Here is a 23,788-nt window from a genome sequence, read left to right as displayed (position 1 = left end):
TTTACAATCTCATGGGAAGCAGCTGGTCCTGGTGCCCCTCTGGATGATGAAAGAGACTGTAGCAGGCACCCTGAAGCAGCAGGCTGGAAGGCAGGCACACCTAGGGTGGTAAAAAGCCAGAGCCATACCAAAAGCCGCAGGGTATCCCGGCAGGCAGAGGCAGGGGATATCGGGTTAAAGTGTAGCAAAAAGCAAGCAGCAGCAGCAGCAGAAAACAGCAGCACTGGGCAGCAGCAGAGGGCTTTCTACAAGCAGCTGCTGAAAGCACCAGGAGGCACTCCCTACAAAAGGGAGAGGGGGTCAGGGTCCTAGGTTTTCCCCTGCAGCACCAAGTAGATGGCAAGGGTCACTTCCAGTGAGATTGGGCGTTGAAAAGGCCCCAGTTCAACAGCTGCCCTTGCTAGCAAAGGCTCACCCATGGTAAGGAAAAGCAGTACACAACAGAACTCCATGTTGACAACGAGTTCTCCCCACAGCAGCAGCCCATCTCGCCCCCTGCCCCACCCCCACCCCAAGAGTGAGAGAGCAAGGGACGAACCCAGCCCCTCACCCCCCAGCCAAACTCTCACCGTATCTCTCCATTTCCTAAGAGAAAGCCCCCCAGCTAAGAGACTGCAGCCAGCTGCACCCCTTCACCCCATCTTGGCCACATCCTTTGCTTCTCTCAAGTATCCATTGTTCTGGTCTCTTAGGCAACAAATGGGAGAAAAATTCCCTCAGAAAGAAAAAAATTGAACAAATCCTAACCTCCAACATGTATGAAGTTTAACAAGGGCAACTGCTGGATTCTGTACTTGGGATGGGTCAATCCAGGACAGACAGACTGGTGAACAAGACACTGGAGAGCAGCACCACAGGGTCCTGGTTGATGGCAAGTTGAATGTAAGTCAGCAGCACCCACACAGACAAGAGTGCCTACTGTGTCCTGGGTACATCAGGCACAGCATCCCCAGCTGAGCAAGGAAGGGGTTGTCCCGCTCTGCTCTGCACTGCTTCAGACCCACCTCGAGTCCTGTGTGCAGTTTTGGGTGCACAATATAAGAAAAATACAAAACTATTACAGAACCCCCCAAAAAGGGCAACCAAGATGGTGAAGGGGCTGGAGGGAAAGCTGAACAAGGAGCAGTTGAGGTCACTCTGTCTGTTCAGCCTGGAGGAGACTGAGGGGTGTCCTCATTGCAGTATTAAACATCCTCACAAAGGGAAGTAGAGAGGCAGGAGCTGCTGTGGTGACCCAAGGGAAAAGTCAGTCAGGGGGAGGGTTGCCCTATGTACATATATAATTGAGCCACATACATATATAGTTTATATGACTGTGTGTATATATATATTTGATACATAATTAGACACTTTGAAATAACACACGGCAAACCATTAGTAAGTAAATTACTTCATCCAAAATCCTGTGTTAGTTCTCTGAGTGGCAAAATCATGCACAACAGGTGATTTTAGCCTACCATCCATTTCTGGATATGAGCCCATTTTCTATCATATGAATGCTGAGAAAACTACAGAATGTAAAAAGAAAACCAAACAAAACATTTAAAATATAAATTACAGTCACCACACAAGATTGGATTCCCAAGCTGAAAACTCAGAAAGATCTACATCAATTATCATGCAATCTTCAAAATAATAGCAGATATCTATAGCAATTCAAAAACTCAAACTGCGGTACAATGAGAACCATATAACATTGAGGCAAAAAATGTTCTGCATATTTTGCTAATTACCACAGAAAAAAAATCCCACAACAACCAAGTATGAGCATTAATGGATCTGAGTGTAACCATGATAAATAATAAATTCTCAATGTTTTATATGCAATGTCAAAACTGGATTGCAACAACCATGCAATAACCAGACTGCTGAAAAACCTAGTTTCTAGAATTTTTTTTCTCATGAAATGCAAACTTTTTTTAGGAGAAACATGTGGAGCAACACACGACTGTAAATGTAAATATTACCCCATTTAAATAATATTTTTAAAAGAAATATCTTGACAACAGGTATTTACTGTGAATCCTTTCAGTATAATCCGATTCTAAAGCTGAAAATACTTGCACAAAACTGAATTACACTAAAAGACAAAATCTTATGGAAATGCAGAAATAAGACACATTACGAATTTTTGTAATGGTTTGCAATAATTCCTGGTGAGTTACAATACCTCTTTTTGCTGACGCTCCAGCTCTCTCATACGTATATCTCTTGCTTCTGCTCGAGCTGCCCGTTTTGCTGCAAGTCTGGCTTCTGCCTACAAGTAGATGGAAAATAATTAAAGTTTAAAGAAACTTTTTAGAATAAACTCAAATCCCTTCACAAGTACACATTAAGATTTTAACATCATAATACAGAAGTAATAAAGAATGACATTTCAAAAAGAATATGTACCTAACTCTTTAAAGATAGCATTGCTAGGCGAAAGAATTAGATAATCATTTAAAAAGTCATAGAATGGCTTGGCTGTGAAGGGACCATAAAGATCATCTAGTTCCAATGCCCAGATCAGGTACCATCAACTAAAGCAGGCTGCTCAGCACTCCATCCAACCTGACCTTGAATAGTTCCAGGTATGGGACATCCACAACTTCTCTGGCCAACCTGTTCCAGTGGCCAGGAACCCACCATTCCTCTAGTAAGACTTTCCTCCTAAAATCTAATCTAAACCTACTCTCTTTTAGTTTAAAACCATACATTCCCCTGTCCTAATGCTATTTGCCTGTCTAAAAAAAACTCACTCTCCCCGTTTTTCATAAGCCTGTTTCAGGTACTGGAAGGTCAGTGAGGTCTCCCCAAATACATCTCTTCTCCAGGTTGAACAACCCCAGCTCTCTCAGCGTGTCCTCATAGGTGAGGTGCTCCAGTCCTCTGAGCATCTTTGTGGCCACTAACAACTTCTCCCAGTCTGGACTCACATCTGAGACTGCCCTGACTGACGTGCAGTATCTTGTACTTGGACTTGTTGAACTTCAAGAGTTTTTCATGGGCCCAAATTTGTCCAGGTGGCCCTGGATGGCACCCCATCCTTCTGTTGCACCAACTGCACCGCTCTTGTTCACATATCTGCAAACTTGCTGAGGGTACACTGAATCCCACTGACAGTGTCGTTGATAAAAGTATTAAACAGCCCTGGGAATACGATGGAATAAATTTTGCCATATAGCTAAAGTTTCAAGAAAGCACAAGCTCAGTTTTTTTCTTGTTTGAATAATGAGTTGACAAAAATTCTCTCAAATTCTTTAAATATTAAACCACTGAAGACAGGTTTTCCACTGAAGATTCCAGTTTTCTATATAATGTTAGTTAAAAGCTTTTTGAGAGTCAGCAGCAGCTAAAAACTCAGAACTCCTAACAACCAACCAGTTATAGAAGTTCTTAAAATGTAAAATTCCAATGGATTTTTGACTTTTCCTTGCTTTTGCCATTGCCACAGCAAATGTTTATGTAAAACATTGGAAACCTATAAAACTGTTTTACTGTGCTTCAGGAAAATGAAACAGGTATATAACTTGGGACTTTAACTTCAAATTATGATTAAACTACAGGCACAAAAAATACCAAACAATGACAGGACAGAAGGCAGACTCACTATAGTTTTGTTACTCAAAATAGTTTGTCCTAACTCCAAATGACTCATGAAGATTATTTTTTCTGAATTTTCCATATGCAGATAAAATAATTCCAAGGCTGTGTCAACACTCTTGACTGCCATAATGTAATCTTTTTTCAAAGCAGCATAAAGCTACTCTTCTTTCCACCTGATGATAACACACAATTAAAGCAAGGAAATTGCCTTGCAAGAGGAAGCACTTCCATTTGTAGCCCATTATTGCTCTGTTGCATACAAACTGTCACACCAACAGGTATGCAGCACAGAAGGAAAAAGGACTCAAAGAGCTGATAAGTTTGGGTTTAGCTTTGTCTATAAAATAGCAGATATATGCATTTGGCCTTTATGCTCAGGCAAGGCTTTACTGTTAAGTTACAAATTTAATACAAAGATAATACTGTTAACATACAAAGTTAATTGATTTATTTATTCACGTTAAAAATCAATTCACATTTCACCACTCTCTCCTAGTCGTACACCCAGAGATCTAACTTTAAATTCCTACAGTAGAAGGGAAGCTCCATTTCTTATCATTTACTAAACCCTTGATAAAACACAAGTGGATTTACAAATATTTGTCATAAAATGGGTGCCAGATATAGGTGGCAGGAGAAAAAGAAAATATTTTTAGATTTTTTTTTATGAAATGAGCTAATATTACATTAATTTTTAACCTGAGCAACTAGATTCCTGTAAAAAGCACATAATCTCAAAAAAGACAAAAGACAAGTTAACTAAAAGGACAGCTCTCAGGCTTCCTTCACTATACTTCAGAGCAAGAGACAAGTTGCAGTACCATTAGAAAGGTCATAAGGTCATAATACCAAGCAATTCTTAATTCTCATCAGATCTGTTAGAGCACAGGCCTCATGCTATTGATGTAGCAGTCACACAAGTCTTCATAGCTACGTTATTGAAATTTAAAATTAACAATAATAGAGAAACAACCATAATGCAAAAGGACATAGTTTTCTTTCCAGGTGCTGCTATTCACTCTGTTGCCTTACTGAAAAAGCCCATAATAATTGTGAAACAAATTACCACCAAAAAATCCTTAACAAAAAATTTCATCAGCTGCATTGAAATAAAGTCTTTAAATATCTGCTAAGAAAAATGTAGAGCCACAATAACTTTGGATAAAGTTTGGATTGTAGGAGCAGAACAGAAACACTAGACTACTTGTTTCGGGTTTGTTTTTTTTTTTTTAAATAAACCAGCAAAAGTAGAGGCAGTAATGTTATCATGCCTTTCAATTCAACTAGTATTTGACTTGAGAGAGCATATGAAATACATCCCTATTCATTGCTCATAGTAGCTTGGGAGCCAATACAGATTGCTTTCTACAGCCTGCATTAAACAAAGTCCAGTCTTAGAAAAGGACAGACTGGCCACTACAGTCTTGATTTCAGATTCACTGGTCATTATTCTCTATACAGTCTTTAGACCAGGCACACATTAATAAAAAATATTCTGATAAATATCCATTTTAATATTATCTAACTGAAATACAGCTTATTATAAAGTGATATACCAAGTTTCTATTTTTCTGAAGTAAAAATTCAACTGTGTATTGTCCAAGATCTAGCAACTCTGACACTATTTCAAAAGCTTCCTAAGGGAACTTTCAACTGGTAAAAAGAAATGGGATAGTTGAATTTTCTTTAAGACATTAACTGCAAATAAGACATGAGGTATTTAAACCTGGTACACTTACACTAGTGGCTTAAATGGAAAGAATGTCAAAATCTGGAGGGCAAACAGCCATTGGGTAAAGATACAATAATTAAGCATGGCATTTATTCAGAGAATTTATCAAAAAAGGACATAGAAGACTACAGAGAAGATCTTTGTAACAAATTAATTGGGTAGGAAAACAAGTAAGAGGTCCTTGAGAATTTACTTGGTAAAGAAAAAAATAATTAACTAATTATTGATTTATAACTAAATCTCTAAATTCTCTTTTGTATAGGAACACATTCACACTATTCATATTTACCTTCTACTCTGGGACAAATTTGTGGTTTTAAACCAATCTTGTATTTCTTTGGGCATTAGCTATGGTCTAAGTAACAAAACAAAGCAATCAGTTCACCACTGAGTTCTGGAATTCTTCATTTCAAAATAAGTAACAAAAACCATTACCTGGACAAAAAAAACACCCAGTGTTTCTTAGTGCCTGCATAAAAAACATTTCATTCTAGAAGATTATTATCCTGCCTGTTTTCAAGCAGTTAAGCAGTACCTTACAGCAGTATTCAATTTGATTGGTTTATTTTATTGCATATATTTAGTAAATACAGAAGTAGCAAGACAACGTTCTTCTTCCAGGGGGTGACACAGTCAGTTCCCTGATTTTCACCTAAAAACCAATTATTATAAGCTATTTATAGTCATTTAGAAAGCCATCTCTACTTATTCAATTTTTTCATCTTTGTTTTTAAAAACTTATTCTACCAGAATCTTTTGAAAACTTTTAGCTCAACTTTCAAGGATAACATGTAGTTCTTCAGTTAAATCAAAAATATTTTTGGAAAGAAAGAAAGAAACAAAGCAAGATGAGACTTTAACTTGAATGCCTTTGTAAAGATTGAGTCTGAAGTCTCTCCTTTCTGATGTATTTTTCTTAGACTCTTCATAGCGACAATCATGTTTTTTCCTAGGTAAGCAGTATGATATTAACATAGAATTTATATGGTAGAGGCTTCCTTCCATGCTGAGCAAAGAGAAGCATAACATCTAACTACATAGTGTAGATAGGCATATTTTTCCTTCCCTTGCCTGCAAGAAGGAATTCACTAGAAAGCAACAGTATTTTATTTTAAATTTTTATACCCTGGAGAAGGTGATTCTTTAATTAGCTCGGCTTCAGCATAAAAGCTTCATAAGGTTAAAATATAGGCTATCCTAAAACGTTATCCACCTCTGAAAAATTATTTTGTCATCATGGGCTGATGTATACATATAACACAGAACCGTTTCTCTCTCTGCCAAGGGATATGCAGTCCTGCAGTTTCCAACGCAGGAGGCCCGGTTAAGGAGCATTTAATTCTTCCACCAGATGGCAGCGTTAAGGGCACTGACTGCCCCTGCAGGAACTGCTTCTCCTGTCTGCCACAGATGCATGGAACGGCTCTAGGACACCCTGCCAGCTCTGGCTAAGCATCAAGGTGAGCATTTTAAAAATGTTAATAGATAACTACATATAGCAACTTAATTTCACCTTTTCTCATCAAGCAAACAAAGGATTCTATGCCCAATTCCAACACCCCATGGCAGGGGGGTTGGAATAGGATCATCTGTAAGGTCCTTTCAATTCAAACCATTCTATGATTCCTTCTGCTGCTCAATTCTTCTGTATTCTCATTCCCATGCTTTTTGTCAAAATCTCCATACTGTCTCATGAAATCAAGGCAACACCACCACTAACGTGCCTAAAGTATTTCTTATGGCTCCTCAGAAACCTCTTTTCCACTTATTTCTCATGTCTCTGCCCCAGTTGCCTACAAAAACCAAAACATTTAAAAATATTAAACTTTTAAAAACTCAGCTTTTTCTATCATGGCAATATCATAACATTACATCTCTATTAAAGTAAGAACTGCACTCTACTCACAGTTGAGCTACTACAAAGTGAATTTTAAATCAAAATGAATCTTTATTTTCTCCCATGAGAAAACACCTAAAGTTTTCCATGCTCTTGCTAGATAGTGAAAATAGTCATAAGAACTGAGAGTGCCTGAAAAAAACCCTACCAAACCAAAACACAGAGACAATATCCTGCAAGGCAGAAACCCAGTGAACACTGTTGCAATGTTGCTTGTCCACAACCTCTAGCTCTCTGTCACCTAGTTAACACAGCACTGAATAATGGAAGAGTTGCTGATGATAACATCCAAAAAAAGGCTATGAATGGTAAATCCTGATTGTCCCTTCAAACTCCTGTTTAGCAGGTTGAGGATGGTGAGATGACATGCGTCAGACTCTTTATCACTCTGTGCCATGATATTTATTGTATCTGAGCATGAACCACAGGCAATACAAGAACACAGAAGTGACTGAAACCTCTGTTCTCACATAATCAGACTGGTTTTGGAGAAAGAGGTCTCATGTAATCCTAAAAAATGGTGATGACAGATTACTGCTATATATTTAAAATTAACAATTTGTCTGCAAATACAAAGACAATTGAAGCAGCCAATGATATTCTGTCTTTACATGAATTTAATAGAAAATCCCCACAACACACACAGAGAGAACATCTTGAGATCATATCAGGTGTATTCAACATACACTGTAAAAATAACCTTGAGAAAAGGAACCTCAATTTTCATTTACATAGTTACATGGGAATTTTCAAGCAGTTACATCTTTTTGTTTAACAAATGGGAATATAATGCTGCCAGGAGCCTGAAGTTACACTAGACAATCATTACCTGTACTTTGGGAAGCTCAAACTTTGCACAAGATACATGAAACTGTCTTCTACACCAGGTGACTTAGCTTTCTAAGATTGACAAAGAAGAACAGTTTCAGAATCCATTACAAAAGCTAGAGAAAGAACCAAAAGGAACTCTATATTTTCAGGAGATAGGCTTTTTTTTTTTTTTCTTTTAAGAGATAAGCTGACTTTCAATTAACCTTGCTATAATTAGAATACACTTGCCACTACTCCATTTTAATGATGTTAGGTGCTTTTACACCCACAGTTCCATTATTTCCTTGCAGGGAACACAGCTACACCTGCTCCTGCAGCTTTTGAAAAAAGCATGTGTGTTTTAAATTTTGTCTCTTTACATAATGAGTAGGAAAGAAAACGCAAGTGTTAGGGAGGAGAAGTGTTCCAAAGGTTTTATTATTATTATTCTTTTAGTTTCTGTTAATACAGGTTTTCTTTATACCCTTTTGAAGTTTTGAGCCTGCTTTGCCTTCTTCCTAATCCCATCTCACAAGGAAATAAGTAAGCATATTCTAGTAAGTGCACTTGCCTTTAGCCAGCACTAAACCCACCACATTAATTAGTGTGTTGGCCAAGAAATGTCAAATTGGCAAACCAAAACCCTCAGACAAAATTGGTGTTCAAACTAAAACTGCCACAGCATGATACACTGTTGCACCAGGATAAGACTGCCGAACTGATCAAATGCAAATAATCCCACTTCAGTCATGGTCAAATAGGGAGAGTGCATTGCTTCCAGGGAAGGACGCACAGATAGATCACTGTCCCTGGAATATGTACATCACCTTTACTCTTCCTCAGTTCCGGTGAGCAAGGAAATTCAATGCTGGGAAAAATAATACACCATAGTATATAAAGTAGGTCCCTAAGAAAGAGGTTTAGCAACTCAGAAGTTCTTGGAATAAGGTAGAAATTCACTCTATTGTTGATGTTTTAGCATATTTGTGTGTAACACAGAGACATTGTAAAAATGCTTGTCTCAGTGCATGGTCCCACACCAAGGAAAAGATGTGGAAGAGCTCTCTACACAACAGAAGTTAAGTACAAGAAATAAAGGGGAGGGGACAGCCAACAGAAGAAAAATTTTCTGATGTGAAGGAAAGATGGGAAAAAATTGAAGAAATATCAAAGAGGAAGCAGTCTGACTTTCATCCCTACTTCAGAATTCAAGACACTACTAAGTTAGCAAACCTCTCTGGCAATGTTGCTTAGAGCTTCATCTTCTGCAGAAAATCTGTCTTTCACTGGAGTTCTCTTCCGTCCTGATCCAGGAGTTCCCATTTTTATTCTCTGAACCTGTATTTGAAAACACAGATAGGACAAAGCTCAATTTTAATTAAGATCTGGAATTAAAAACAATCAACCAACCTACACACCAAAATGTGATAAGTTTTCCAATCTTTAGCTACATAATACTCAAGACATTTACATGCAATTGACATGTAATCAAAAAACTTTATCACAAAAGTTTGTGGCAGCACTACAGAACACCACTGCATCCTTCAAGGTGCACATACAGAATTTTTCTACTGAACAGAACCCATCAGTTTACCTATAGCTTCAAAGTCAGGCACAACTGGAAACTGCTCCTGGCTCAAAAAGGATACCTCTCTTCTCAGTCAATTTATGTAACTCCTGAAAAGATCTATCAAGTTACAGATGTGGAAAAAAAAAGCCCTATGGACAACAAAGTGTTCAAGAATTAAATTTACATGATCATTAGAGTTCTCCTCAACACAGAAGAGACTCAGCAGACAAACTTTACTAAGCATCCAGGTAGGTACATATTAATTACTTACATTTTAACACAGCACTTCTCATGCAACTGAACTGCTGTCTTCAAAAGCAGAAGTTTTACTATAGCAGAAACAGACACCTTTATGCAAAAAAACCCCACTATTTGCCTAACAAGATTCTCAAACTGGGAAATAAAGAAACATACTACCATCATATACCCAGAATATATAAGATACCTTTACTTTTCCTCCAGAAATCTCTTATGAATTGCAAGCATATAAAAATGACCAACAAAACAAAGCACAGCCCATGTGAAAAATGTTACACACATACACACAAAAAACCTTCAAAAACCACAACTACGTAAGTTTTTTTCAAATAGCCTAAAGAAATCCTGTTTCCAGACATCCAGGTCCTCTGAAATGTGGTAGTCCAGCTAATTGACAAGATAAGTAACCTACACATGGTTTGAGAAAACACCTTAGTTATAATAAACATTTCTAATTTTATTATAGGAAGAAGAGATCTAAAAGGTAAATAGTATTGCCTGTCCTTTTGAAACTGAACTGGTACAAGAACTACCTTTCTTACTGGATCTAACTAGCAAAGACTCAGGAATTGATTATAGTTTAGTCAAAAGGGAAGGAGGAAAAAACCCCAAAGTGATGGTTATTTTTGTACAAGCAGAGTATTTACTTTATTACTTTTACACAGCAATAACAAAGCCAAAATATATTGTGGTATTTTCTGGCACTGAAAGATATCAAGTAGCATCACTGGACTTTTTTTTTCCTCTTATATTTTAGCTTTTACACCTTTTCATCACCCTTCCTTTAATAACTTCATACTATTCTCCTTTCTTTTCCTTGCAAGCAAGAAGATTTTTTTACTGTGCTTCAAATTTTACAGGTACTTTACTATTCTTCATCTGCTCAATATTGTCACTGATAATCCAATTGGCAAAAGTCTGTATTTTCAGTCTTAAAAATAAGCAAGTAAACTTATGCCTTGTACTCAAGAAAATTTAGACAAATATATGCACAGTTTGGAGATCTCCGTGGCAAAGGTTTAAACTCAGAACTACAGGCTGCTGTCCACATTCTGAATGTCTCAAAAAATCCGCATCTTTTTTCAGTAATTCTTATTGGCTGACTTCAAATATTAAAAGCAGACAGTGCCCAAACTGCAAGTTACATGAACACAATATAATACTACCCCTACTACAGAAGGCTTTAACAACATTACACACTAGCCACAAGAAAAATCATTAAATGTTTATTACAATAAATAGGTTCATAAAAGAACAGAAGTCAATCTACTAAAAGTCACAAAGCATGTAATTATTTTAACTGACACATTAAAGGCTATATCTCTCTAAAAAGTATTTACCACATAAGTAAAAACTGCAGAATAACTGCACATACCATAGACTTGAACTGCATTTGTTGACATCCTTTAAACAACACACCATTTCTAATAGACAACAAACTTTGGTTTGTTAACTCAGTGAAATGCTCTTAGCTGGCACACTGATTTGGGGAATGTAATGGCTTATAGCTAAAATATAGGTAATTTTACTATAGTTATATTCAGTTTACATGACATACTAATCTACAGAGTAGTCATTTCATAAAAATTAGATACTGATGCTTTAAATGAGGAAAACACACTTCATCTCAGTCACTGTGGAGGAAGGCAAATGTGGCATCCTCGCCAGCAATCTACACTTCTCACCTAGAACAAGGACAGAACTCCTGACTGAGTCCAAACACAAGAGAGAACATGACAGATTACCCAGAAGGTATACAGAGATGTTGCCTTTGCCTACAAGGAGGAATTAAGAAAATCAAAGCTCGACTGCAGCCAAAACTAGCAAAAGCTGATAAGGACAAAGAGAAAGGCTATTCTAAGGACATCAGGAACACAAGAAAGACTAAGAAAACTTTAGGGCCACTGTTTAGTGACACAGGTGAGAGTGGTGGGTGCTTGCCAAGCCCCACCCTTGGCAGAACAGTCTGGATAATAACAAATGTGAAGATGGGAATCTGTGTGTGTGAATCAAATATGACAGGATACCAGATCAATGTCTGACAGGGCACAGGCCCAAACGTGGTCATGTTACAGAGCAAGAGGCTTGTCAGTTACATTAAACAGAAACTACGAAATTAGACAGAAGAACTTGTTTGAAGTAAGGGAGTCTTCTTGAAAATAAAACCAAAATCAACAGTGACAGTAGTAGTAACTTTGGAGGGATAACATGATCAGTCAAACCCCAGTTTGATGCTGTCAGAAGTCCCCCAACTGATTGTATGATATCTGTCCAGGCTAAACCAATGCAGCATCCCTCCTAGTGGATACAAGATCCTGAACTCCTGCTAGCAGGTGGTCAGTACAGGGAGCGTCAGCACACATCTTAAGTGTGTGAATGTGAGCTTGTTAGGTATGCTCTCACTGGCATATTCATTAGGACATAGCACAGCACATATTAGAGAACAGCACAGATATACACAACTTGGAGTGTCCACATCTCCAGCAGAAATCATGTGCAAATAGGGGACCCTGAAGTTGAAGAAAAGAACAGTTAAACACCAGCCTAGAGAGGCTGTGAAATGTCCATCCCTGAAGATGGTAAAAGCTTAACTAGACAAGGCTCTGGAAAACCTTTTCTAATTCACAATACTTTAGGCAAAGGGTGACCTCCAAAGAATCTTCCTAAAAGAAAATATACGGTTCTACACTTATTATTGTTCTCAATTTTGAAACTAAACCTCCATATATGCTTTCTTTAATTAGCTGTTTTAATATTTCTTCAAGGGTCTTGTCACAATTTCTTCCATTCCATTTAACTTTTAATTAGGCTGATGTATGTCAGAGTATTTAATTTCTTGTTACAAAGTTCAGTACTACAGAAACCTAGACATATTGCTAATATGCTGATTAGTCTAATACTATAAATATCATTATGTTACTTCTCAGGAAAATATAAGATATCAATACTTCACATACATGCAGAAATACTTCTGGGATGTTTCACTTCAATAACTTTCTGACTACACAAAAAGTTATTTTCCTGCATGGTACATGATGATTTTAAAAAATTAAGATTTTAGCTGAGGGTTAGAACCAATTTATATTGAAGTTAGATACACCAATGATAGGTTAATGATTATTAGATGCTTAAGCTAAAGCTAATTGTTATATTATGAACTCATTTATAGAAGGAAGTGGAGCAAGTGAACCATTATAGGAACATATTGAAAACAGTAGAACAATGCCCAGCACCTGGACTCTACGTTAATCCATCATGAAGCAGGGGGCTTCAGACCATGGCAGAGGGTAACAGAGACCTGGCAAAGACCTTCCTGACTTCATCCCTGGGACCACTGACCCAATTCAAGAACAGAATTGCACATGTATGAAGTACTAATAACCTCATTTTAATACAAAGTGAGGATGGGATGTGCTGGGGTGATGCATATGCATTATTATGGGAAATAAATAGAAAGCAAAAATCCTTGTGTGATGCAGTTACACATTTAGGGGATGACCCTCCCCCCCTCCCCCGTGCCACCTGCCAGCATAATGAACATACCACTTTCTGACTTTAACTAGTTTCAGTTTTAATGATTCAATGGGATAAAGAATTTTGCTGCAGGATGAGATAAAGAATTTAAAACATGCTGTCACATTAGAATTTTCATAAAAAATAACTAAAGAGACAAATATAACCAAGACAAAACCAGACAAAGAACAGTTTGCTATTGTTATTTTATGGTTTAGAAAGATAGATACAAAAGGAAAGAACACTATAATATCTGCTGCATTTACAGTTAAAAATTCTTGAGGCATGCCCATTTCATGCCTAATTCTATAGGCATGGTAACACATTGTATTACACAACTGATGAAGTCACATCCTGTTGCGTTTCATTCCAAAACACAGAAGTGTCTGAAGTCCCCAAACAAAACAGAAGACCTATGACAAAATCTGTCAAATGCCCTCTCATTTGTCTTCACTTCCGGCATGTATACATTTTATCTCTTCCACAAGTCTTTGCTGTCTAGTCTTCTTCATATCACCTTCTGACTAAAGGTTCTCCTTGTTTCTTTTTTACTTACCAGAAAAAAGTCTGATTTGTCTTAGAGGAAAAAAATAAGCTACACTACAAGTTCAGGGCCTATCACTCACTGCCTTCCTGGGTGTATGCCAGCATATTTGGCATTACATACATAGGATCCAGATACCTTAGTGTGAACAGGCTATAAATAACAGACCAAAATTCCCCTTTTTTCCAAGATCAGTAAAATTCACCCGTGTAGACACCATCTCTGTATAATAGATTCAACAACAAAGAATGACACTTCTCTAGAACTAATGTCTTTCAGAAACAGAATATGAATGCAAAAGTATTAGTACTACAACAGTTGCATTCATAATTGAGAAGGAGCATAATCATATTGGCAACCACAATCTTGTTGCTCGATCTTCAATCTTTGTCTAAGTAAACTTCAAAGGAGACAAAGTAAATAGACATAGAAAAATTTTAAATTATGCAAGACAGATGTAAGAGTCTTCTTCAGAAGAAAGACCCCATACAAGGGTACTCTTTTTGCAATTAATGTTTGCTCATAGGTCCAAAACCACCCATGCAAGAAAAAGGGCTGCAGGATCACAGGGTGACCATGACCCAACAAAGGGACATGTAGGAAGAGATAGAAATACATTAGGTTTTAATGCACTGAGAAAGAAATAGACTGAGTTTTAAAGTGATAATGAGTCCTTAAAAGGACTCATTTGAAATTTTCATTCAGAATAACCTAAGAACTATTACCACAAAAGAGCTGCTACTATGAGTGAAAGAGGCTAACATTAAAGAGAAAATGCAAAGACTGAGAAAAACATATAATTACAATCTGCCAAAACATTACAGTGCTTACCACTATCTTGGAGGCAAAGTTATTCCAGCTGATGAATAGTGTTTCTGTTTTAAGAACCTGTTCATCTCTAATCATGGCCCACTTCAAAAAGTGTTAGCATAAAGTTTCTGCTCTGAGTGGACAGGCTTACGTTAGCTTTTTCAGGAAAAAAACTTACTCTTTAGACAACTGCATAATTCACCCCCTTAATGCAATGTATTTGCAGTTTATTTGCTGTTTTAAAATCTGAGAAATACAATTTCTTAAGAGTTCATTTAGCAATAGAATTACAATTCCTTAGAGGGAGTTGAAATCCCTCAGTTTGTTGGTGTTAGGAAGTTAGAGACCAACAGAAAGTCCCCAGTTAAAACAATCAAAAAGCCATCATGCAGCTTGCAAGAGTCTGCAAGTGCCTGATGAACCCATGAAGTGTAACAGTGCCTGACTAGCATTGGCACACATAAAGCATTGCAAGACAGTCAATGTACTAAAAGCATCCTACAGCCCTGTAGAACTACGAGACGCCTCCAGACCTACCAAGCTATCTTTGGTGACCTTCACCAGTCTTTGCAAATTACCAAAATTCCAAAACAACATCTTGCAATTTTAAGTGGTGGCAACTTGTTTTATGAAGTATGAGTTCTCTGCCAGTCAGTTGCCAACAGCTGCAACTGGATATACCATTACTGCAAAAAGTATATTACATACACAATATTATCATCAGTTACAGGCAGCATCTGGAAAGCTCTTATAATGGTGACTCGCCAGAGGATCTCTCAGGGCACAATATAAAACATACATAACTTTCAGAAAAGCAGCCTAACACAGATTGACTTTTCTAGAATCAGTGCTACTACAAATGCTGAAGATCCAGGAACAAACTAAGAATTCAAATGGAACTTTAAAACATAAGGGGGTGACAGTACTAAAATCAGCACAATAAAAGAAAAAAAATGAAAACACAAAATAAAAAAAAACCCCACAAGGATCCAGAAGTGTTTACTCTAAAATGAAGCAAGCATTGTTTTTATACTATCAGCTTATTCAAAATTAGTACCCTTTCTGTCATTTTGCAAAAGAATGATTCATTGCTCATTAAAAAACCAAACACTGTTGCTATACTGAAGCTCCACTTTTTTTTTTTTTAATGAAATGGAGTGCCCCATGGTAACAACCCACATTCTGTAATAAGATGCAACTATTTAAAATATTTTTCCCCCATCAATTTAATAGACTCCTACACTCTTTCCTACTCATGCTATGGTTACAGTACAACGAAGAAGAGCTACTGCAGCAAGTGAAAAAAAATTGTCCTGGGTACCTCTTAGAAGAAACAGCAGTTGGAGGAAACTATCAGCTGACATCATTCCTACTGACTAGTTCTCTGTTATGGTATCAGAGTTGGTAGGCTTAGAAACACCTATGTCCACCTGACCTTTCTTCTGTAAATACCCCGTCACCTCTTTCCTTAAAGCAGACCTAATACTGCTATCTTAGCTCAAGGAAATGTGAACTTTAATATCACCTTCACAAGCAAACAGTATTACTTACATAAACTATCTTGCAGAGCATGTAATGCATAAACACAAACTGTCCTTTACATACAATTACATGTTACCTAGTTTCCAGATATTAAGAAAATCTAATTACTGTCTCAAAATGTACTTTTAGCATTTTTTGTAATGCTACTGGACTGATACATTACTATCACCATACATTTTCACATTAGGATCTTACAAACAACAACACAGTATCAAATCTGTTAGTTATTTCTTAGCCTCTGCTTACATTATGTACCAGAGCTATTCAATTATGTATGATACTGATCTAAGTGGTTTTTTGGTATATGCACATGCCAACTTGTGTGCTATGTGAAAATCTAGACCTTAATAAGCTCTACAGATCCTCACTACACAGAGTCTAACCAGCACTTTCTGAAAGCTTACATGTATTAAAGTACTATGCCAACTTCTGAGAGAATGAGACTTTAAAAAAAGCTCCTCTGGAGTCAATTCATGTGAAATACTGGTGTTTAGGTCAACAAGCTACACCTGACACATTTCACACAACCATCTTCTATTCACACGTTTCCAGTTACAGCCAAGAATTCAGTTCAGGTAAGACTGACTTCACAATAAGCTAAATACCTCCAAATCAAAGTAACAGAAAACAATAGGAAAATTATGTCATGTACGTCAAACAATTTTGTACTGCTAAGGCATCTTTTATCTATTCTTACATCATCACTAAGCAATTACATTAATCGAGGAAGCAGATGTATATTAAGAGGGTAACTGTTTCTGGGCCACCATACATTTAAATATATCATTTCACAATCAAGACACAATGAGCATTTAAAGAGCTCAGACAAACACTGATTTAATATTATACTTTGTAGCAAACCTCTCACCTCGCATCTCTAAAGATGTTTCACCCTAATAATGATATTTTGAAGGGAGAAAATTGATCCTAGACCTTCCTAATTTCAAGCAAAAAATGCCTGTAGCTCTGTCTAAAATGAGAAAATCACTGAGTATATAATATAACAGCACTACTTCATCTACAAAATATTTTTATTATCAGTGAAATTCACAACACTGCCCTTCAAAGAGTCACGCTAGGATTCAAACTGAAAATCACTTATAACACATTGAGCAGACCACAGTCCGGAGCTGCTTTTGGGCTCCTTCCAAACTCATGAATGTGCTCATCACTCTTATCATCCTCAACAACGTTATTTACAATTATCGCAATAGGGTATGCTAAAAATAAAACAGCGTGCTCCAAAATAAATTTTAAAAAACCAAAGGACTAAGCATCAGCAAGAGTGACCGACTCCGTGCGCAGCTCGCTGCAGAGGGGGCACGCCCTACTGTTCCGGGAACAGCGAAGCCGCCGTAAGTGCTCCGAGGAAGTAGGAGAGAAAAAGGCACCGGAATACACACAGCTGTGATTTCTGCACATACTCCTTTTTCCCTCATTCCGCCGTTTCCACTCAGCCCCCAAGGGGCGCACGGAGCTTCCCGGGGATCGGAGGAGGGATCGCGCCCGGCGAGCCGCAGCAGCCGCCCGAAGGGCTCGGGCCGGGCCGGGCTCGGCTGCCCCCGGTCCGCCCGCACGGAAGGGGCCGCACGCTGCCGCCCCGAGCTCCTGCGGCTGCTCGCCGACCTGACCGACGAGTTCCGGCTGAGCCGCTCCTCCAAACCTGAAGAACCGGGTTCCCGCCCCGCTTCGTCCCCGCGTTTTGTGTCCGTGACACCTTCCTCCTCCCGGCCCTCGCCCTGACCCTGCCTGGGCCCCACAGAGCCTTACCTGCGGGCCAGCCTGCCGCAGAACCGGGACGCTCCAGGAGGGACGGGAATTGTTTCACTCTTCCCTCCGCCACTTCCAGGGGTGTGGGGGGCTCGCAGATCCCGGAATCACTTCAGGCTCCTTCCTTGCCTCTCTCCCTACGCCTGGAGATAGGGGAATGCTGGCAGAAGCCGCCCCAGGGCAACCACAGTGCCCGTCAGACGCGGACCGCCCACGGGCCGCGACAAGGGACCTGCTGCCTCACCTGACGCTCTCCACCGTCCCCTACCCCCGTTCCCGTGAGGGGCCGGGGAACCCGAGCTGCAGGCAGAAAAGCCGCTCCGCTCCAGGCCGCCCTTCTCTTCCCCGCCCCGCGCGCTTGCCTCCTCCCCTTCAGCGCCAGGCGCTTACGGCCACATCGAGAACTCGAGTGAGAGACTGCGGCAAATTTCAAACCGCCTGCAGGGCCCTGCGGAAGGAAGAAGGGGCCGGCGCTGAGCAGAGGGAGAGAAAGCGAAAGCCCGACAGCCAGACTGCGGTAGACACCGAGACCCACGCTGGCACCGGCAGCACCGCACTGGCCCGGCCCCCGCACAGGCCGGGGGCGCAGCGCGCAGGCGCTGCGGAGGAGAGGGCGGGAGGCCCGCGTGCGCAGAGCGGGCGCGGCTGCGGCGCCGCGGGGAGCCGCGCTGGGCGGCGCCGCGGGGAGCCGCGCTGGGCGGCGCCGCGGGGAGCCGGCCGAGCTGGGCGGCGCCGCGGGGAGCCGGCCGAGCTGGGCGGCGCCGCGGTGAGCCGAGCTGGGCGGCGCCGCGGTGAGCCAGCCGAGCTGGGCGGTGCCGCGCCCCGCCCGGTCCCGCTGCCATGGCCCTGGCGGCTGATGGGCTGCGGGAGTTCCGGGTCGGCGTCAGTGACTGCGTCCTGTGGCGGCCTTTCAGCCTAGGGAAGGCGAGGAGGCGATCGGAAGGAGCAGCGCCCGCTTCTCCTTTCCTCAGCAGGCAGCGAAGGGAGGGGGTCGTTGTCTGTAGCGTGTCGTACTGCAGTGCGCGCTCTCCGCCTCGCCCCCCCTTATCACCGGGCAGGCTGGCTCACTCAGTGCTGTGGCGGGTCTGAGACCGCCTGCCTTGTGCTTCGTTCCCGGGTTCGGCTGGGGCTTGTTTTTATTGCTCGGCCTTCCCCAGGGAGCGGCCGTGCGAGAGCTCCGGGAGACCGTGGCCGCCGCTGGAACGGCGGCGCGTCTCGCCTGCATCAGCCGCGGCGGGCTGCGGGGAGTCGCCGTGCTCGGTCGTGTGCCCAGCTCCCACCGCCTGCACATGGCACAAGAGCGTTTCGGAAGATTTGCTGGATGGGTGCCGGACAAGGTTTATTGAGTAAAAATCGTTCGTGGACATTGGCATCTTCGCTAAACACGACCAGACTTCTGTAATATCAAAATTTATATACAAGTAGCCGGCATAATCCCCAAGGATAAAATACAAGTGAAAAAGAAATTATTGTACCATCAGATATATTGCGGTTTATACACAGACAGTCATGAAAATTGATGAGATTCTGCTGTGAGATAGACTTGGGATCACACGGGTAGTAATTTGCTTTCCAACACCTCTGTAGTTAAATGCAGGGTGTCTTAAGAGTGTAGAGATAATTAGAGGAGATGGCATTTTGTATGTTGGAAATCACATGGAAATGAAAAAGCACTGTTAAAATGACAAGCATGGTGGTAAGACTAAAAAACATGCACCAGATGGAGTTCAAATGTCTTACTAAAATAAGCTTCAGTGGATATGCACAAAGTAAGGAAAAAGGGATATACAAATTATTTAAATCTATCAAAGGAGATGTATAATATATTTCTTGTGTTTCATTAGTATTTTATAATTATCTGTATGAGAAAATCTACACTCTCTCAGTCTTTTTTCCTCATCTGATCATACAGTATAGCCTCACCATCCTTATTTTTAACATCACATTAATTTCTGTAGTAATAGAGGATGATCTCGCTGGAGGAAGGTGAAGTAAAAAGTTTCTCATAGACCATCTATAGAAAAGATGAAAAAAGGTATTGGCTTAAAACCTTAGTTTTTATTTTATATTTATTCTTGCAGAAAGACACACCTGCTGATTTTCTGGGCTTTGTGAAGAATCATCATTAAAAACATCTTGGGCTGTTTTGGTTTGCCCTAGCTGGTGGGAGGAGTCTTTTATTCATTCTTGAGTAGAGGGTTTGTGTAGAGCGTTCTGAAATGTGGCATGTCCCAGGTCTTTTTGGGATCTCTATTAATTTATTCCTGTTAAAGAGAATTTTTTTTTGATCATTTGTACATTCTTCTACAATTAAGTGTTGATTTTTTTTCATACTGCTAGTCTTTTGATATCACAGACTGCACATTTTTCTTTAATGATGCAGTAAAATGTATATCTCCTTGAGAGCAGGCATGCATTTTTGTCACTTGAAAGAGCAATTGTTTGCTTGACTGAAAAGCAGTGTACAGTGCAGTTAAAACAGGCAGTGGTACAGGATGGCACAGTAGCAATTCTGAGTTCAGCATTTTAAATTAATTGCTAAACGTGTTATATACAGTTTCATTATAAATCTTCAATTAGAAGCCAGAAAGTGAAAGTTATGTTTGAATTTTTGCTATGTAATGGCTCAGTTACAAAAGAATCAGTTATGAATATGCCTTGATTAAATTGTTACTGAAGCTAGGATAAAGCTTGCTCTATTAATAGTGAATTTCAGCTAAAAATAAGTAAAGGAATAAATTAAGTATCACTGGATCTGTCTTTGAATATTTTTTTTCTTCACTGTTGTTGTTTTATACAGTAGATTAATATAGATCCCTTATCATATGTAATTGAACTTGCTGATTTACTGTCTCCCATTTCTCTGGAAATCTGTCTCTAAAACTGTTTAGCACAATTAAGGTGTTCTATGGGTGGACTCTTACTTAGTCCTTTTCAGAGTGATTATCACCTAAGAAATTATTTCTAGGATGAATCTGTAAATCAGTTAAATGGAATACTTTGAACTATGTCAATTTTCTATAATAATATGTGTGCAGTTTTAAAAGATTTTGTCACTGTAACAACTTCTATGAGAGAATAAACATATTTACCTCTGCAATGTTTTCTATTTGTGCAGTTCTGAATATCTGTTTTGTTGGTCCCACACTTTAGCATTTCTAATTTTCCCTTTAATCTTTTGTTTCATGATTATTGCACTTTCTGATTAAAAATGTAATAGTGTTGCACACATATAGGATCATAGCATAACTTAATGCTTGATGACAATCTATTTTCCTTTCTGTGTCCTCTCTATTCTTCTCTCTCCCACTCATCCCTTTGTGGAAAGAATAACTTCCAGGTATTAATTTAACTGGCAGATTGGTTTACTGAAGAAGACTCATTTATATAAGAGCATTTAAAGAAATTCTAACAACCTCATCAAATTGTTTCTGTCATTTCCATTTTGTGTCCTTCCTTTCCAGTAGTTTCCATCTCCTCAGTTCAGATGCCATCACTCAGCAATTCATTTGACACAATTGAACAAACTTTATTTTTTTCTTTTTCCTCCCGAGCTGTCGTAGATCCTCTTTTGGAGATTCTCTGTATTGTTAGCTTGTTCACCCTTCCCCACAAAAAGGGTGTTATAATGTGGGGTATTGTGTTTGTTAAAAGGTGATAATGGTTCTGTTTACCAGAAAGGCCTGTAGGAGGGCACAGCAGCAGGCTGGGTGGTTAGAAGTCAATTGCGGGGGGGGATAGACACATGGACAGGTGGGTGGTGAGATGCATGGACAGCAGCATTGCAGTTGAGCAGCCAATAGATGCCCTTCTTCTGTTAAGTTTTGGTTATGTCCGGTGGAAGCTAAAGGTATATAAGGGAGGTGTTTTCTACAATCAAGTGATTTCCTTTGTATGCACAAGGGGGTCCGTGTGTCTTTGTTTCTCATTGCTACGTTATAATACTCCCCTGTGACAGGTGGAAAATCAACTTTTTGTGTCTACACTGGAAATTAAGTGTAAACTGCTTTTGTAATGTAGGGAGCAAGTCTTGCTTTTTTATTTGTTTTGCTTTTCAAAACAATTATTGGATGTGCGTACAGGAGCTTCTGCCAAGCCCTTTCAGTCTTGCCCTCCATCGCCTTTTGTTAAGAGTTTAATTTCTACTAAAGATACATTTCTGTCATCATATATAGCCACAAATACATATTAAATCAGTGTTTTCAATCCCAGCATTGATATGTTTTTTTCAAATTTCAAGAGGAAAAGAAACACAAAAAATGCCTTTTTTTATGTGACCTTTTGTATGTGATCTTCTCTCCACCATTTTTTTAACTCAGAAATTATTAGAATATCTCTACAAAATCTTTTGAATCTTCCACAGAATTTATTGGAATGTAGAGGGACTACTGTCAGACTTTACAGTTTTTGCATACATATAACATTCACCAAGTTGTGGAAAAAAAACAGGCATTCAGAATTCCCAGCTGTTTTTTGTGGACATACACACATTTCACAGCTGTTATTATAAACAATGAAGTTCTAGGTACTGCAGAATGAGTGAGATTTAGTTTTTCCTTTTACCTCATTTTCTTTAGCACTGGAAAAATCTGTAGGATACAGTAGGAATTATGTACATTATATATGCATTTTGATGGGGTTTGGTGTTCTCTAGCAGTAGAACTGCATGAGTTTCCATTCAGTTCCAATCCATTGCATCCTCAGCAGGAAAAGAATTAGGCTGCCTGTTGAATAGCTGTGGGTAGAGGTAACTAAAAAATTTGTATTCCAATGTTTTCCAAAAAAATCTAGACAACTAAGTAAATGCAACCTTTTTTAGAAAATTTCCATTTAAACACAGATTATTTAATTAACCAAACAATTGAGAACAATGTTCTCGATATTCTAGATTTTCACTGTTTTGGTAATTTTTGTGTGCGTGTATTGGTTTATTTCTGTATTTGGAGTATTTTAAATCTTTCAGAAACAAGGTAAGCACTAGAATAATGTGATTTATGTTTAGAATGTGTTTATAGGAAGATTTTTTTTTAATTGCTGTGGATCAGTATCCATGAGTCTTATTTTGAAAGACAGGTGTCTGCCAAGGAAGGTGGGAATCTCCCTTGGAAAAGAAAATGTGACCCCCTTGTTATAAATGGGAACACACTCCCAGTATTTAACTGATTTCAGCATTTTTTATAAGGCCTAAAGCTTAGGGGCCCTGCAGGTCGAGCAGGGGCGTTCCCATCAAGGATGCTGCAGCGCCGGCACTGGATCTTCTTCCTTTCTTGAGCAGTGATGTTCCCGATGTTTTGGGTGGAGTGGCACAGTCTCACTGGCTCAGATGCCCCCTTTTAGAGTGTTTCTTGTTCCTTTGGATTGGTTTCTGTTGGGATCCTTCATTTGCGTGAAGGTTAAGGTGCTTGATTGGCCCTTACACTTCCATCCAGGCTGGCTCATTTTGGCTTGGGGAGGGGGTTGGTGCACTTTACTTAGGTGTAATACGGGACATTCAGTACTATATTTCTTATAACTATCCTTTTAACCTCTTTTACAACATAATAACCAAACTTTTTAACAGTGCATATTTAACAATTATAAACTATTTTACAACAGTTTCTAACCTATTTTTGACACTCTTCCCTCCAAATTATTATAACTTTGACATTACAGGCTGTCAGGCAAAACTATGGGAAAAGGAATAACAGTTCTTTACTAGTGTGTCTGTGTATATATATATATATATATGTATATATATATATATAAAACAAGGCA

At 39.3% G+C, this 23,788-nt stretch overlaps 1 protein-coding gene across 6 annotated transcripts in view; it reads right to left on the bottom strand.

Annotated features, from left to right (window-relative positions):
* Nucleotides 1-18,643, bottom strand: part of LRRFIP2 (LRR binding FLII interacting protein 2) — a 53,130-nt gene extending 34,487 nt beyond the window's left edge. For 3 of the 6 annotated variants that reach the window (XM_021546553.3, XM_021546586.3, XM_021546594.3), the window contains exons 1-4: nt 18,279-18,642; nt 18,035-18,177; nt 9,261-9,365; nt 2,171-2,257 (exon numbers count right to left, since the gene is read on the bottom strand). In XM_021546553.3, the coding sequence (XP_021402228.1) occupies nt 2,171-2,257; nt 9,261-9,350 (177 nt within the window). In that variant the 5' untranslated portion in view covers nt 9,351-9,365; nt 18,035-18,177; nt 18,279-18,642. Of the gene's footprint in view, nt 1-2,170; nt 2,258-9,260; nt 9,366-18,034; nt 18,178-18,278 lie in introns of all 6 variants that reach the window. The other 3 variants (XM_021546571.3, XM_021546578.2, XM_021546563.3) reach the window with 2 other exon arrangements.
* Nucleotides 18,644-23,788: the final 5,145 nt, after the last annotated feature.

The sequence above is a fragment of the Lonchura striata genome, chromosome 1 (assembly GCF_046129695.1).
Source record: "Lonchura striata isolate bLonStr1 chromosome 1, bLonStr1.mat, whole genome shotgun sequence".
NCBI lineage: Eukaryota > Metazoa > Chordata > Aves > Passeriformes > Estrildidae > Lonchura > Lonchura striata.
This window is presented reverse-complemented; position numbering and strand designations above follow the sequence as displayed.